Source organism: Lepisma saccharinum, chromosome 6, assembly GCF_977018435.1.
Source record: "Lepisma saccharinum chromosome 6, izLepSacc3.1, whole genome shotgun sequence".
NCBI classification, from domain to species: Eukaryota; Metazoa; Arthropoda; class Insecta; order Zygentoma; family Lepismatidae; genus Lepisma; species Lepisma saccharinum.
In genome coordinates, this window is record NC_139234.1 from 17,267,572 (window position 1) to 17,285,113 (window position 17,542).

The 17,542-nt window shown below is 39.4% G+C and overlaps 1 protein-coding gene across 1 annotated transcript in view; it reads left to right on the forward strand.

Moving 5' to 3' along the window:
* The window catches only part of LOC145988599 (dynein beta chain, ciliary-like), a 292,854-nt gene that overhangs the window by 95,794 nt on the left and 179,518 nt on the right, over positions 1-17,542 (forward strand). Inside the window, exon 23 of the mRNA XM_083123590.1 lies at positions 16,559-16,724. Coding sequence (XP_082979716.1) covers positions 16,559-16,724 — 166 coding nt within the window. The remainder of the gene's footprint in view (positions 1-16,558; positions 16,725-17,542) is intronic.

A 17,542-nucleotide genomic window follows, 5' to 3' on the forward strand; every position in this document is an offset into this window, starting at 1 on the left:
CAAATAAACATCAAAACATCAACTGAAAATCATGAAGAGCAATTTGCTCGTAATACACACGGTAAACTAACATTTGGTTTAGCAACAGGTACAAAACAGGTCAATAGTATTTGGTTGTCCCCTCTTGGTTCTCTTCAATGCAGCCAATCGTCGAGGCATGCTTGCAACAAGATTATGGCAAAGTTCAGCCTTGATTTCATGAAACCAAACCCTGACAATCTGTGCTATAAGTTCCAGCCTACTCGAAAATGTCTTGTTGCACAGTTTTCTACTCATAATGGCCCACAGATTTTTCAATGGGATTCATATCAGGGACGTTAGGTGGCCAACGAAGTATCGAAATATCCATGTCCATGAACCACTGATTAACCGTGGCCAACGAAGTCTCGGAATATCCATGTCCATGAACCACTGATTAACCATTAACCAGAGATTAATCGTGATTGATGGCATGATGTATTGTCATCCTGGTAGATGAAGTAGTCCATATTTGACTCAGAAAAGTGATCTCTGGCTGTTACTAGTACTTTGTGCTGTAGAATGTGAAGATATTTTCGAGAATCAACTGATCCTTCACGTATCTTGATTCTTCAGAAACCTTTAGCTGTAAAGCAAACCCATACCATTACTCCCCCAGAGAATTTCTGTGTCTCAGAAATACAATCATTTGGAAGTTCTCCACCCTTTCTTAACCACAACTTCACACCTGCATCATTTCCTAGAATTCTCAATTTCTTTTCATCTGGGAAAATCACGTGTTTCCAGTCATCGTCAGTCCAGCTTGCATATTGGCTCACGACTTACTGTCCTGTGAACCTGTGTCAGCTGCGGCTTCTTACGTTTTTTTTTTGTAAATACCCACTTCTCGCAATCGAGACACTATACTGGTATGACTGAGATCAATTGCAAGGTCTGTTTGCAGAACAGACGCAATTTGGCAGGAACTCAGTCCTCAATTCTTCAATGCTGTTGTTTTCATTTTGCGATCTGCCCTAGGTGATGTTTTCTTCCTTCTGCCACAACGTTGTTGGAGAGACGATTTGTGATGTTCATTCTGTTTTGTAACAACTCTGCCTGCTGTTGAATGATGAATTTTAAGTATTCAACCAATCTGTCTCAGGGATTTGCCTTCAGTATGCAAAGCAAGGATTTGTCCTTGCTTACGAGGTGAAATGTCACATTTTTTACCCATTTCAGCTCATTCACACTTTCCAGACAGCAACAATGCTATCATGCGACACTGTTGAAACAATATGCAGTCACTGCACAAACAAAAAAGTCACCATGCCGTCAGTTAAAGCCGATAAAAAGAAGCTCCTCACACAAACTTGTTACGCTTTCACAGCACCTGCTTTCTCAGAAACAATGGTTGTACGATTTCAGCACCATCTGGAGGGTGTATTAACAATACAGAAACAAGTGACTAGCTATGCTGCTCATGGGCAGCCCAATAGTATTCTGCTTTCATTTGCTTTTTATATGCTGGTGTTACACGCTGATATTCATGAAAACTGCTGAGAGGATGATGTGTCACTATTATTTTTTTACAAACTGTACATTCAAGCTTGATGGTCCCAACATAGCAGAATATTTTAAAATTTTCCTCGATTTTACATTTTCCCGTATTTTAAGTTTTTTCAACTTGGTCCCCTGAAGATCGTAAAATTGAAGTTATACTGTATTTGATTTCAATTTACCATAGTTTTACTTTAAAATATTCAAAGAATTATATAGGAGGTTATCAGAATATTAAATTTGCTATAATTTAATTAAATTATTCACTTCTTGCAGGGCAGTGTTGGTACAAAATAAATATACTGTAGTTTTGCATGTTGTATAATTTACAAGGATAATTAGATCTGCAAAATTGTTATGTGGCATTTTTGCAGACCATGCCTGATACCTGCACTTCAGAAGTATTGGCGATTAAATTTGAACCACTAATACTGATACAACAGCACCAGTATCAGTCAGCCCTAAGCCCCGTGACAGGTTAAGTTTGCAGCAACTTTTTGCATATATAGACCCAAACATACGCGCAGAATATAGTTCTGCTGCAATACTGCCGATTTTCTCACTCTCTGTGACATGAACAGCTCGGCGGTTGAGGAAAGACTTGCATGGGAGATGCTGAGCGTCATTCTCGCATGGTTTAATACATAAAATCTGCTGCAAAGTTAACCTGTCGCGGGGCTTAGTAGTGTTGCTTGTGAAGCTTTTGAGTATAATTCCCAGATATGTCATGTATTAAGAACCATTGTCACACTGCAACTACATTTCTTAGCTTTCCCAACTATATTGATGGTGTATAATGTCAAATTTTGGTATACTTGATTCCTGAACATACTGTACATCGAATCCCTGAAGATTGATACAGAACAGTGGCTTTCTGATGGCATAGTGGTTTCAGATCTAACTTTGAAATCTAGGTGTAGTCCTGATTAACCTGTCTGTGCATGAGGTGGACTTAATTGAAAACTCAACAACTGATACAGAACAAGTCTCCAAAACATGTTAATGAAACTACAACCGTGGTTAAAAGTCGAATTCTTTACAATATGTACTGTATTAGTTTTTAGTATAAGTAGTCCAATCAGCCCGGTTCTGAAACCGAAAATGGGGCTCGGTGGGGCTCGCCTTAATGGATTTCTCTCGTAAGGCATGAGCCCCATTTTCTGGCAGTGTTGCCAGCTCCTTACTCGAAAAAATCACCAAGGTTTTTTTTTGGGTCTAACCTAGCCTAAAGCAAGGAGCTGGCAATCTTGCTTGAGGCTCGCCTTAATGGATTGCTCTTGTAAGGCATGAGCCTTATTTTCTGGCAGTGTTGCCAATATTTTACTCGAAAAAATCACCAAGGTTTTTTTTTGGGTCTAACCTGACCTAAAGCAAGGAGCTGGCAACCTTGCTTGAGGCTTGCGTTACAGTGCATAAAGCAAGGAGCTGGCAACCTTGCTTGAGGCTTGCCTTACAGTGCATAAAGCAAAGTTGCCAACCTACTGGTACTTTTGCCATAGCCTTTTACAAAAAAAGAGAGAGGAGAGAGAGAGAGGAGAGAGAGAGAGGGAAGAGTTAAACAACCGACAGCTGCCAACACCCACCCTAACCTAACCTAACCTAACCCAACCCAACCCAACCCAACCCAACCCAACCCAGCCCAACCCAACCCAACCCAACCCAACCCAACCCAACCCAACCCAACCTAACCTAACCTAACCTAACCTAACCTAACCTAACCAGGTCTAACCTAGCCTAAAGCAAGAAGCTGGCAACCTTGCTTGAGGCTTGCCTTACAGTGCATAAAGCAAAGTTGCCAACCTACTGGTACTTTTGCCATAGCCTTTTACAAAAAAGAGAGAGGAGAGAGAGAGGGAAGAGTTAAACAGCCGACAGCCTACCTACAGCTTTTTTTGTCTAACCTAACCTAAAGCAAGGGGCTGGCAACTTTGCTTGAGGTTTGCTTTACAGTGCATAAAGCAATTTTTGCCAACCTACATATACTAAACAAGGAGAGCCGGCACTGCCGTAAAAGAGAGAGATGGATGGATGGGAACACTACACGGGTTCAACGTCATCAAATAAAAATCGCCTTAATGGTTTTTTCTTGTAAGGCATGACCTCCATTTTCTCGCAGTGTTGCCAACTCCTACCTACACCTTTTTTTTAGTTGGCAAGGGCTAGAGAGAGAGAAAAACTTATAGCTGGGAACAGTAATGAGCGAATGCGCCATATCGTAATTTTCCAACTCCGGCAATGTTTGTACATCGTGACTTTTGTAAACCTCTCTCTCTCGGGGGGAACGATGTGCCACACACACACACACACACACACACACACACACACACACGCGCGCGGGGCCAAAATTTTTGAATTTACGGCTGGAAAAATGTTTTTCTATGACATGTTTTCGTTCGAGGCAAATTCGTAGGTGGATATTGTTAAATAAATATTAATATTGTAAATATATATATACTTATTGTATTTAGTTTTTCGGTATCGAAAAGCGACTGTCATATTGTATTTGAAAAAAATATTACACTTTTGCCTGTGGATATCTAGAAAAACGACAATTTCGTTCCCTCTCTCTGCATATACTATCAACGTTGACACAATGACACAAATTCAACAAATACATATGCTTGGTGGCAGAGAAAAAATACAATGAATTTTCTGGTTATTTATTTCATAGCTCTGATAGTCATCGCGTGCGTCACAGATTGCCATCTGCCGTAGGCTTTGGGACGACGGAAGTTATACTTCCTGTTTTTTTAGTGACGCCAGTTAACAGCATAGGTAACAATGATGCGATGCGATGCATTAACTTGTGAATTTTCGAACTCGCAAAATGATGTGGCTGAAATGTAGGGGGTCTATTGCCCTCTGTTTACATCTGGCAACACTACCGTAGATTTTTTGACAGTGTTGTTAACCTACTGGGTTTTTTTCACTAAATTTTTATTAAAGGACCTGAGGGGTCCATGTATTTTTTATGTCTGGCAACACTGTTGGGGGCCTAGTGTTGGCAACACTGTGGGTTTTTACTGTAGCTTTTTATGAGGGGGGTCTATTGTCCTCTGTTTACATCTGGCAACACTACCGTAGATTTTTTGACAGTGTTGTTAACCTACTGGGTTTTTTTCACTGTAAATTTTCATCAAAGGGTCTGAGGGGTCCATGTATTTTTTATGTCTGGCAATACTGTTGGGGGCCTAGTGTTGGCGACACTGTGGGTTTTTACTGTAGTTTTTTATGAGGGGAGTTTATTGCCCTCTTTTTATATTTGGCAACTCTATTGGATGTTCCTTTTTTGAGGCTCGAAATTATTATTTGAGGCTTGAAATCATTATTTGATGCTCGTCGGTGTTACCAACCCACTCTACAAAAATTCCACTATATGATTTTTCACAGGTTAAGCTAACCTACAAATAGGAGTTGGCAGCACTGACTTATAAACCCACTGGGTTCTCTTGGCATGTTTTTTCATGATGTGTTGCTAGGCTATTGAGCATCTTGGCGTATACAATGTATATATTTTGAGAGGGGGGTTATAGCTTTTTATGCTGTACGAATACTGGAAGCTTGACAGTGACAACTAACAGAGTAGGTAAACCTACATCCAGGAACTGGCAACACTAGTTTCTGACAGTGAATTTGAAATAAAATATTAAACAAAATACATGAGTAAGCACTGTGATTACAAATAGTACCAGTGTTATGCCCCCAACTCCAACTGGACAACTGGGGAAAATAATTGTACAACAATTTGTACCTAATTGTACAATACTTGTACCTAATTGTACAACATATACACAGACATAAAAGAGAGAGCCTTCCCGTAACTTACTTCATGTACAATTTATATGATTTTACAACTGTGAAAAGAAAGCATATGTGTTCTGTATGCACACATTTATTCTTATTTTTCGAAGTTGAATGAAAGCACATGTTTTTACGCTCTCGTAATACTAACCTTGCTCCACTGATTTTAAATTGCTTCCATCCGCTTTTTTTTTCTGTGTTATTTCCGCATGCACGCAACATTCGCTTTCAATAGACAGAAGGAGTGTTAGTATAGCAGGCTCCGAGTTTACAATTTATTAAATTAAACAATAATTTATGTAAGAATATACTTGTACTTACCGAACACAAAATAATAAAAGGCACATGTGAATGTTTGCGTGTGTTCATGTTATATGACGACTGAGTAAAAAAATAATGTTGACTCCCCGAAAGATAAAAGTTCCTAGAACAACATATGGCGGCGTGAGAATATGTAAAAAATTCGATTCAGAGGTGGATCGAATTAAAGTTGGGGGATATTTTGCATTTTTTCCCTATAATGTACAAAACATTTACCGTACATAATTTTTTCCATTTACAACAGTATAAAATAAGAGGAATGTGTGACAATATCCATATTAATTAGGAAAGTATGTTGTATGCTAGGTTAGCTAATTGTGTCTTCTACAGCTTCACTGTATAGAGGGAAGATGGAAAAAGAGAGCTCTACGGAAACTGACGCTCTTAACAATATTGTACGTCCGTGAAAATTATATATAAATAAGACTTAAGCGTATTATCTGCTTTCATGTCAGATTTTACCAACCTGTGAGCTGTAGTGTATAGGTGACAAGCGACCTGCTCAAATATGATACTGTTGACAATATTGTACGTTCGTGAAAATTACATATAAAATAAAACTTAAGCGTATTATCTGCTTTCATGTCAGATTTTACCAACCTGTGAGCTGTAGTGTTTAGGTGACAAGCGACCTGCTCAAATATGATACTGTTGACAATATTATACGCCCGTGAAAATTATATATAAATAAAACTTAAGCGTATTATCTGCTTTCATGTCAGATTTTGCCAACCTGTGAGCTGTAGTGTTTAGGTGACAAGCGACCTGCTCAAATATGATACTGTTGACAATATTGTACGCCCGTGAAAATTACATATAAATAAAACTTAAGCGTATTATCTGCTTTCATGTCAGATTTTACCAACCTGTGAGCTGTAGTGTTTAGGTGACAAGTGACCTGCTCAAATATGATACTGTTGACAATATTGTACGTATATTGTATTGTATAGGAGACTAGAAGCATATAATTTGGCGAAAAAAAAAAACCCAAGTAAGGTCATAGAGAATAGTTAAAAAAAGTGAACAATTATATTTTGCATTGCACAGCATTGGATATTAAATAACATACCCCCAAAAAATCTCTGCATTATGCGTTCTGTAAAAAATTGCCCTACGTGCCAAACTGCTGTGTCAAGTAAACATTTTCAAAGGCACTGTCGTACTTGTGTGCCGGGAAAGCAAATATGTGCGACCAAACTGTGTTCTAAGTGTGGAAAAAATATTTCTATTGCCAACTTCAAGTTGTTGTTTTTTTTTGACACGTATATATATTATTATTTTTTTTAACAGAGGAAGAAAGTCCGTGCTTCGGAAAACGCGATGATGTGCGTAATGATATCTTTCGTCTCCTGCTTAGACTTGCACCAATCTACTGTGTACCATCTTCTTCCCTGCCTTGCCTCGTCCAGTTCGTCCAACCTCTCGTTCAATTTTTCCCCTGCAGCCGAAAGCAGAATGTTGAGATCACCGCACCTCAGGCCGCCGATCTCCCGAAGATGGTCCTTGAGAACCATTTCACAAGGGATGCGAAATTCCGGCGTCGTTCTTGCTATGATTACAAGTTTCCCTACATCCTCACAATCTCCGTTTACTGCGTGTTTAAATATTTTACATAGTAGCTCGGGCGGCAAATCAGTTATACGAGACATGTTGTTATTATTATTATTATTTTTCACTCTATGTTATTTATATACCCTACCCCAATTTTTGTTTCGTGTTCATGGCGATGGTGGTAGAGTGCCACACACTTAAATTTGCCGTTGCGTAGAAACGAATTTTCGTTTCGTCTCCCTCTTTCTTAGCATCATGTGTTCTACCCTGCTCGATAATTTTTGCTATTGTTGCCACATTGTCATTCCATTCCTGGACACACTCGCGCAAACATCATTGAAAACAATTGAATAGCGCTCCAGCTCGCGGTTCCCACCGTTCGGTAGGGACGCTAATGTGGCAATATAGCACGGCGTAGTGCTTGCTTCTTTTATGCAGTGCATGTTCATTGGCTAGCTAGTAACTAGTGTTGCCAACTGTAATAATGAAGCACTATTTCTGTCATGGAAGGGGAAAAGGCAGGTAAAGTGGCGGTGAGTTTTGTTGGATTGGAAGCACCATATTTTTATTTTATACTAAGTATTTGACCGGTTTGACGTTGTGTGCGTGTATTGCGTGTGTGTATGTAAAAGTGTGTGTTTGCTAATGAACGTTAAATTCCATAATGCCTCCAGTTCTGTCGAAGTTGAAATCAAAAACCTTGCATAGCCAAGCTCGGGAAATTCTAAGCAACGTGCACGAGTTCATGAAGGAGGAAGCCAGTCATGGTGTTAGCATCCCAATAAAGCATTTTGGCAAGAGAGCAGCGAACAGCAGCAACAAATTGTTCATATTTCATAATTTTGGAATTATTCAAAATAAATAAATTATGTAGCTCCAACATCATTTCAACTCTGGCTCCGGCACGTGTTCTTGTAGAAATTGCATAGAGGAGGCTGTCATTTTTGCTGCTTAATGCGATACATATTGTTTTCTGTGTTAAAATTGCCATGCTTTGATGGGTGATAAGCCTATTGAAAACTGTGATCGAGCGAGATATTCTTTTGCGCTGAATAGTATTGAAATAGCATAAGAAGTCTCATTATTTATTTTATATTTTGATGTTTTAGTTAGGAATATATTGATTTTCAATTTTCCGTTGCTGCGTAATGACCGGGGGGGTCGAAATAGAGCGGCATCTGCCGCCACCTCCCAGGGAGGCAAAATGACTAGCGCCGGCCCTGGTTCATAACAAAAGAAAAAGCTGCGCAGCTTATCGTCTAGTGGCAGTATATGTACTTGTTATTGTTGTGGAAGCCGGCATCCTTTGTAAATGTACAACAAAGGCAACCGACTGTCGCCGATCTCAGAGAGGAAATAATAATACTGCTTCAGGAGGAGTGTTATGGTGCAATTGTAGCGGTTTAACACGTTGGCATGTTATTATCTGCCGTTGCAGTTCCATACCAGTGTATACGGGTTTTGGAAGTGAAAAGTTAGAACGCCACCAGTGCATTAATGCAATGAAAAATAATATATATATTTTTTTATTTTGTTTGAAATCACTCAAATAAGGAATCGTATGAAGAAGTCTTCTTTGCAGCATTTTTGGTAATTTTACTTATGTGTTAGTTCATATTTTGCGAATTTTTAGTCCATATGTATGTAGCTACATACAAAGTCACTTGTTAGTACATATTAATCCTAGTCCTGGTATAATGCATGACGTTTAAAACTCAACGTTAGATAGACCTGAATTCTCTAATTTTATTGTTGTACGTAACAGCTGTGCATCGGCGCACTGCAGCGATTTTTCTATCTGCTCCATTAGCAATACTGCTTTTTTAGTTGTTTCGCGCATCGCACGGCAGAATTATCTGCGCTGGACTCTACCCAGTGCGGCGACCCGTTCACCCAGCGATGCGTCTCTGCTCACGAACCTTTCGAAAGCTGCGTGCTCTAACTTTCTGTCTGCTTCGTGACGTGCATCCAGATCCGTCTGCGTGGTGTTGTAAGCGATGTCGTGATTTTTGCATGGGGCGTCCAACGGATTTACACCCTTGCCCCCTCTCTCCAATTTTTTCTCGAGTTTGGTACCCGGTCCGCAGTATATACGTATATAAATAAACGTCGTTTCTCACAACGTTGCAACGTTTAGAAAGTCGTTGATTTTGTTTCTGTATTTTCCGTCGATGGGTTTCCTCGTCATGTCGATCGTAGCGAATCCGAAATCGTCACCGTTCCAGCAAGAAGAGCAACCTTCCGAAAATTGATTGTAGTTCATGTCTCCGCCTACGTAGTCATCGTACGCGTGCTTGAGGTTGGTGTGATCTTGACGAAACAAACATATGAAATTAGCGTTGTCGCGTAGTAACTGTTTTTGGAATTTTGGAAAACGTTTGAGCTAGGTAAAAGCAATCCATTTCTTTGTGACGACCTTGCGTGAAAAAATTGCGAATTTCATTTTGATTTTCCAGGATGGCGTCATCGAACACAACGACTGAATTTTCACGACAATCGTCGAGTGGTTTTATTTCCGAGGCGAACGTTGCAATGTCCAGACCATCGTACAGTTTCATCAGTTGCTGGTATTTGGATTGCTCCAAACTTTTCGAGAACACGTACAGGTGTCTGTTCTCAAAAGGTAACAAGTTACCTTTTGAGATGCATTTACCTGGCTACCAGTACTGCGGACCGGGTACCAAACTCGAGAAAAAATTGGAGAGAGGGGGCAAGGGTGTAAATCCGTTGGACGCCCCATGCAAAAATCACGACATCGCTTACAACACCACGCAGACGGATCTGGATGCACGTCACGAAGCAGACAGAAAGTTAGAGCACGCAGCTTTCGAAAGGTTCGTGAGCAGAGACGCATCGCAGGGTGAACGGGTCGCCGCACTGGGTAGAGTCCAGCGCAGATAATTCTGCCGTGCGATGTGCGAAACAACTAAAAAAGCAGTATTGCTAATGGAGCAGATAGAAAAATCGCTGCAGTGCGCCGATGCACAGCTGTTACGTACAACAATAAAATTAGAGAATTCAGGTCTATCTAACGTTGAGTTTTAAACGTCATGCATTATACCAGGACTAGGATTAATATGTACTAACAAGTGACTTTGTATGTAGCTACATACATATGGACTAAAAATTCGCAAAATATGAACTAACACATAAGTAAAATTACCAAAAATGCTGCAAAGAAGACTTCTTCATACGATTCCTTATTTGAGTGATTTCAAACAAAATAAAAAAATATATATATTATTTTTCATTGCATTAATGCACTGGTGGCGTTCTAACTTTTCACTTCCAAAACCCGTATACACTGGTATGGAACTGCAACGGCAGATAATAACATGCCAACGTGTTAAACCGCTACAATTGCACCATAACACTCCTCCTGAAGCAGTATTATTATTTCCTCTCTGAGATCGGCGACAGTCGGTTGCCTTTGTTGTACATTTACAAAGGATGCCGGCTTCCACAACAATAACAAGTACATATACTGCCACTAGACGATAAGCTGCGCAGCTTTTTCTTTTGTTATGAACCAGGGCCGGCGCTAGTCATTTTGCCTCCCTGGGAGGTGGCGGCAGATGCCGCTCTATTTCGACCCCCCCGGTCATTACGCAGCAACGGAAAATTGAAAATCAATATATTCCTAACTAAAACATCAAAATATAAAATAAATAATGAGACTTCTTATGCTATTTCAATACTATTCAGCGCAAAAGAATATCTCGCTCGATCACAGTTTTCAATAGGCTTATCACCCATCAAAGCATGGCAATTTTAACACAGAAAACAATATGTATCGCATTAAGCAGCAAAAATGACAGCCTCCTCTATGCAATTTCTACAAGAACACGTGCCGGAGCCAGAGTTGAAATGATGTTGGAGCTACATAATTTATTTATTTTGAATAATTCCAAAATTATGAAATATGAACAATTTGTTGCTGCTGTTCGCTGCTCTCTTGCCAAAATGCTTTATTGGGATGCTAACACCATGACTGGCTTCCTCCTTCATGAACTCGTGCACGTTGCTTAGAATTTCCCGAGCTTGGCTATGCAAGGTTTTTGATTTCAACTTCGACAGAACTGGAGGCATTATGGAATTTAACGTTCATTAGCAAACACACACTTTTACATACACACACGCAATACACGCACACAACGTCAAACCGGTCAAATACTTAGTATAAAATAAAAATATGGTGCTTCCAATCCAACAAAACTCACCGCCACTTTACCTGCCTTTTCCCCTTCCATGACAGAAATAGTGCTTCATTATTACAGTTGGCAACACTAGTTACTAGCTAGCCAATGAACATGCACTGCATAAAAGAAGCAAGCACTACGCCGTGCTATATTGCCACATTAGCGTCCCTACCGAACGGTGGGAACCGCGAGCTGGAGCGCTATTCAATTGTTTTCAATGATGTTTGCGCGAGTGTGTCCAGGAATGGAATGACAATGTGGCAACAATAGCAAAAATTATCGAGCAGGGTAGAACACATGATGCTAAGAAAGAGGGAGACGAAACGAAAATTCGTTTCTACGCAACGGCAAATTTAAGTGTGTGGCACTCTACCACCATCGCCATGAACACGAAACAAAAATTGGGGTAGGGTATATAAATAACATAGAGTGAAAAATAATAATAATAATAACAACATGTCTCGTATAACTGATTTGCCGCCCGAGCTACTATGTAAAATATTTAAACACGCAGTAAACGGAGATTGTGAGGATGTAGGGAAACTTGTAATCATAGCAAGAACGACGCCGGAATTTCGCATCCCTTGTGAAATGGTTCTCAAGGACCATCTTCGGGAGATCGGCGGCCTGAGGTGCGGTGATCTCAACATTCTGCTTTCGGCTGCAGGGGAAAAATTGAACGAGAGGTTGGACGAACTGGACGAGGCAAGGCAGGGAAGAAGATGGTACACAGTAGATTGGTGCAAGTCTAAGCAGGAGACGAAAGATATCATTACGCACATCATCGCGTTTTCCGAAGCACGGACTTTCTTCCTCTGTTAAAAAAAATAATAATATATATACGTGTCAAAAAAAAAAAACAACTTGAAGTTGGCAATAGAAATATTTTTTCCACACTTAGAACACAGTTTGGTCGCACATATTTGCTTTCCCGGCACACAAGTACGACAGTGCCTTTGAAAATGTTTACTTGACACAGCAGTTTGGCACGTAGGGCAATTTTTTACAGAACGCATAATGCAGAGATTTTTTGGGGGTATGTTATTTAATATCCAATGCTGTGCAATGCAAAATATAATTGTTCACTTTTTTTAACTATTCTCTATGACCTTACTTGGGTTTTTTTTTTTCGCCAAATTATATGCTTCTAGTCTCCTATACAATACAATATACGTACAATATTGTCAACAGTATCATATTTGAGCAGGTCACTTGTCACCTAAACACTACAGCTCACAGGTTGGTAAAATCTGACATGAAAGCAGATAATACGCTTAAGTTTTATTTATATGTAATTTTCACGGGCGTACAATATTGTCAACAGTATCATATTTGAGCAGGTCGCTTGTCACCTAAACACTACAGCTCACAGGTTGGCAAAATCTGACATGAAAGCAGATAATACGCTTAAGTTTTATAAGTTTTATTTATATATAATTTTCACGGGCGTATAATATTGTCAACAGTATCATATTTGAGCAGGTCGCTTGTCACCTAAACACTACAGCTCACAGGTTGGTAAAATCTGACATGAAAGCAGATAATACGCTTAAGTTTTATTTTATATGTAATTTTCACGAACGTATAATATTGTCAACAGTATCATATTTGAGCAGGTCGCTTGTCACCTAAACACTACAGCTCACAGGTTGGTAAAATCTGACATGAAAGCAGATAATACGCTTAAGTCTTATTTATATATAATTTTCACGGACGTACAATATTGTTAAGAGCGTCAGTTTCCGTAGAGCTCTCTTTTTCCATCTTCCCTCTATACAGTGAAGCTGTAGAAGACACAATTAGCTAACCTAGCATACAACATACTTTCCTAATTAATATGGATATTGTCACACATTCCTCTTATTTTATACTGTTGTAAATGGAAAAAATTATGTACGGTAAATGTTTTGTACATTATAGGGAAAAAATGCAAAATATCCCCCAACTTTAATTCGATCCACCTCTGAATCGAATTTTTTACATATTCTCACGCCGCCATATGTTGTTCTAGGAACTTTTATCTTTCGGGGAGTCAACATTATTTTTTTACTCAGTCGTCATATAACATGAACACACGCAAACATTCACATGTGCTTTTTATTATTTTGTGTTCGGTAAGTACAAGTATATTCTTACATAAATTATTGTTTAATTTAATAAATTGTAAACTCGGAGCCTGCTATACTAACACTCCTTCTGTCTATTGAAAGCGAATGTTGCGTGCATGCGGAAATAACACAGAAAAAAAAAGCGGATGGAAGCAATTTAAAATCAGTGGAGCAAGGTTAGTATTACGAGAGCGTAAAAACATGTGCTTTCATTCAACTTCGAAAAATAAGAATAAATGTGTGCATACAGAACACATATGCTTTCTTTTCACAGTTGTAAAATCATATAAATTGTACATGAAGTAAGTTACGGGAAGGCTCTCTCTTTTATGTCTGTGTATATGTTGTACAATTAGGTACAAGTATTGTACAATTAGGTACAAATTGTTGTACAATTATTTTCCCCAGTTGTCCAGTTGGAGTTGGGGGCATAACACTGGTACTATTTGTAATCACAGTGCTTACTCATGTATTTTGTTTAATATTTTATTTCAAATTCACTGTCAGAAACTAGTGTTGCCAGTTCCTGGATGTAGGTTTACCTACTCTGTTGGTTGTCACTGTCAAGCTTCCAGTATTCGTACAGCATAAAAAGCTATAACCCCCCTCTCAAAATATATACATTGTATACGCCAAGATGCTCAATAGCCTAGCAACACATCATGAAAAAACATGTCGAGAGAACCCAATGGGTTTATAAGTCAGTGCTGCCAACTCCTATTTGTAGGTTAGCTTAACCTGTGAAAAATCATATAGTGGAATTTTTGTAGAGTGGGTTGGTAACACCGACGAGCATCAAATAATAATTTCAAGCCTCAAATAATAATTTCGAGCCTCAAAAAAGGAACATCCAATAGAGTTGCCAAATATAAAAAGAGGGCAATAAACTCCCCTCATAAAAAACTACAGTAAAAACCCACAGTGTCGCCAACACTAGGCCCCCAACAGTATTGCCAGACATAAAAAATACATGGACCCCTCAGACCCTTTGATGAAAATTTACAGTGAAAAAAACCCAGTAGGTTAACAACACTGTCAAAAAATCTACGGTAGTGTTGCCAGATGTAAACAGAGGACAATAGACCCCCCTCATAAAAAGCTACAGTAAAAACCCACAGTGTCGCCAACACTAGGCCCCCAACAGTGTTGCCAGACATAAAAAATACATGGACCCTTCAGGTCCTTTAATAAAAATTTACAGTGAAAAAAACCCAGTAGGTTAACAACACTGTCAAAAAATCTACGGTAGTGTTGCCAGATGTAAACAGAGGGCAATAGACCCCCTACATTTCAGCCACATCATTTTGCGAGTTCGAAAATTCACAAGTTAATGCATCGCATCGCATCATTGTTACCTATGCTGTTAACTGGCGTCACTAAAAAAACAGGAAGTATAACTTCCGTCGTCCCAAAGCCTACGGCAGATGGCAATCTGTGACGCACGCGATGACTATCAGAGCTATGAAATAAATAACCAGAAAATTCATTGTATTTTTTCTCTGCCACCAAGCATACGTATTTGTTGAATTTGTGTCATTGTGTCAACGTTGATAGTATATGCAGAGAGAGGGAACGAAATTGTCGTTTTTCTAGATATCCACAGGCAAAAGTGTAATATTTTTTTCAAATACAATATGACAGTCGCTTTTCGATACCGAAAAACTAAATACAATAAGTATATATATATTTACAATATTAATATTTATTTAACAATATCCACCTACGAATTTGCCTCGAACGAAAACATGTCATAGAAAAACATTTTTCCAGCCGTAAATTCAAAAATTTTGGCCCCGCGCGCATGTGTGTGTGTGTGTGTGTGTGTGTGGCACATCGTTCCCCCCGAGAGAGAGAGGTTTACAAAAGTCACGATGTACAAACATTGCCGGAGTTGGAAAATTACGATATGGCGCATTCGCTCATTACTGTTCCCAGCTATAAGTTTTTCTCTCTCTCTAGCCCTTGCCAACTAAAAAAAAGGTGTAGGTAGGAGTTGGCAACACTGCGAGAAAATGGAGGTCATGCCTTACAAGAAAAAACCATTAAGGCGATTTTTATTTGATGACGTTGAACCCGTGTAGTGTTCCCATCCATCCATCTCTCTCTTTTACGGCAGTGCCGGCTCTCCTTGTTTAGTATATGTAGGTTGGCAAAAATTGCTTTATGCACTGTAAAGCAAACCTCAAGCAAAGTTGCCAGCCCCTTGCTTTAGGTTAGGTTAGACAAAAAAAGCTGTAGGTAGGCTGTCGGCTGTTTAACTCTTCCCTCTCTCTCTCCTCTCTCTTTTTTGTAAAAGGCTATGGCAAAAGTACCAGTAGGTTGGCAACTTTGCTTTATGCACTGTAAGGCAAGCCTCAAGCAAGGTTGCCAGCTTCTTGCTTTAGGCTAGGTTAGACCTGGTTAGGTTAGGTTAGGTTAGGCTAGGTTAGGTTAGGTTAGGTTAGGTTAGGTTAGGTTAGGTTAGGTTGGGTTAGGTTGGGTTAGGTTAGGGTGGGTGTTGGCAGCTGTCGGTTGTTTAACTCTTCCCTCTCTCTCTCTCTCCTCTCTCTCTCTCCTCTCTCTTTTTTTGTAAAAGGCTATGGCAAAAGTACCAGTAGGTTGGCAACTTTGCTTTATGCACTGTAAGGCATGCCTCAAGCAAGGTTGCCAGCTCCTTGCTTTATGCACTGTAACGCAAGCCTCAAGCAAGGTTGCCAGCTCCTTGCTTTAGGTCAGGTTAGACCCAAAAAAAAAACCTTGGTGATTTTTTCGAGTAAAATATTGGCAACACTGCCAGAAAATAAGGCTCATGCCTTACAAGAGCAATCCATTAAGGCGAGCCTCAAGCAAGATTGCCAGCTCCTTGCTTTAGGCTAGGTTAGACCCAAAAAAAACCTTGGTGATTTTTTCGAGTAAGGAGCTGGCAACACTGCCAGAAAATGGGGCTCATGCCTTACGAGAGAAATCCATTAAGGCGAGCCCCACCGAGCCCCATTTTCGGTTTCAGAACCGGGCTGATTGGACTACTAGTATAACAACATTAACAACCCAAAAATAGTAAGAAATCCACTTGTTTATACTTAGGTTTGAGTGTGAGCATCCATACAAAATAATGGACCAAATGAATAACCAGATTATGAGCTTTGAAAATGAAATGAAGAAGCTGCAAGAGGCTGGCCTAATATTTGAAGTCGCAGTGCCGGAATTTAAGCAGCTAAAAACTAGCAGAAAGGAACTGAAGATATTGAAGGTAAATCTACAACTTGTGGGAGATTCCACAGGGAAGTGACAAATGATATGTCAGCTTGATATCCAAGCATCATGTCATTTGGATTTGAACCTTAAGAAATAAATCCATTCACACTGCACATGTTGTTTGTCACTTGTGTCACTCAGACCAGGCTGTTTTTCAATTTCATGCCTTGTGTTGTCTTGGTTCTTTGCCCAAGCATCCATAAAGAGATTTTCTTGGGAGGGGGGGTGGTGTGGTTGTATTAAGTGTTGCCTGTTGCTGCCGGGTGGCATATCACTTGTCACTTTGGTGATAAATTAAATTGGTCTTCCATAAATACTACAGGGTTCCAAGCTGGCCTGGAAACTCAGGCAAATTCATGCAAATTAACCTCTGAGTGAAAAAGTCAGGGAAAATCAATGAATTTTCTTTTTAAATCTTGAACCGGCCTCTTGTTGGGAAATATTCGGTATAGTAAATTTTTCTTCTAGTTTATTTTTGTTAGTTCACTTTGAATAGTTGGACTTTATTCTCTTAAATAGTAATTGCATTTTAACACCTAGAACTTGATTGTTATCATGTTAAAGCACTGGTGAATAGTCTGGAAATAAATTTAAAAATTGCCTGGAAAAGTTACAGTATTATTTTTTTTACCGCCTGCACTAGTTGTGATTGAAAACCTGTTTATGTGAATCAGTTTATGAACTCTGAAATAGCACATCAAATAAAGCCCCTGTGATGCCATAGTTGTAATGCTGTTACCTTGTAATTACAGATTCTGGTATGATAATACTGGTTCATAATGCACATAAAGTAAACAGTGACTCAGTATGTGC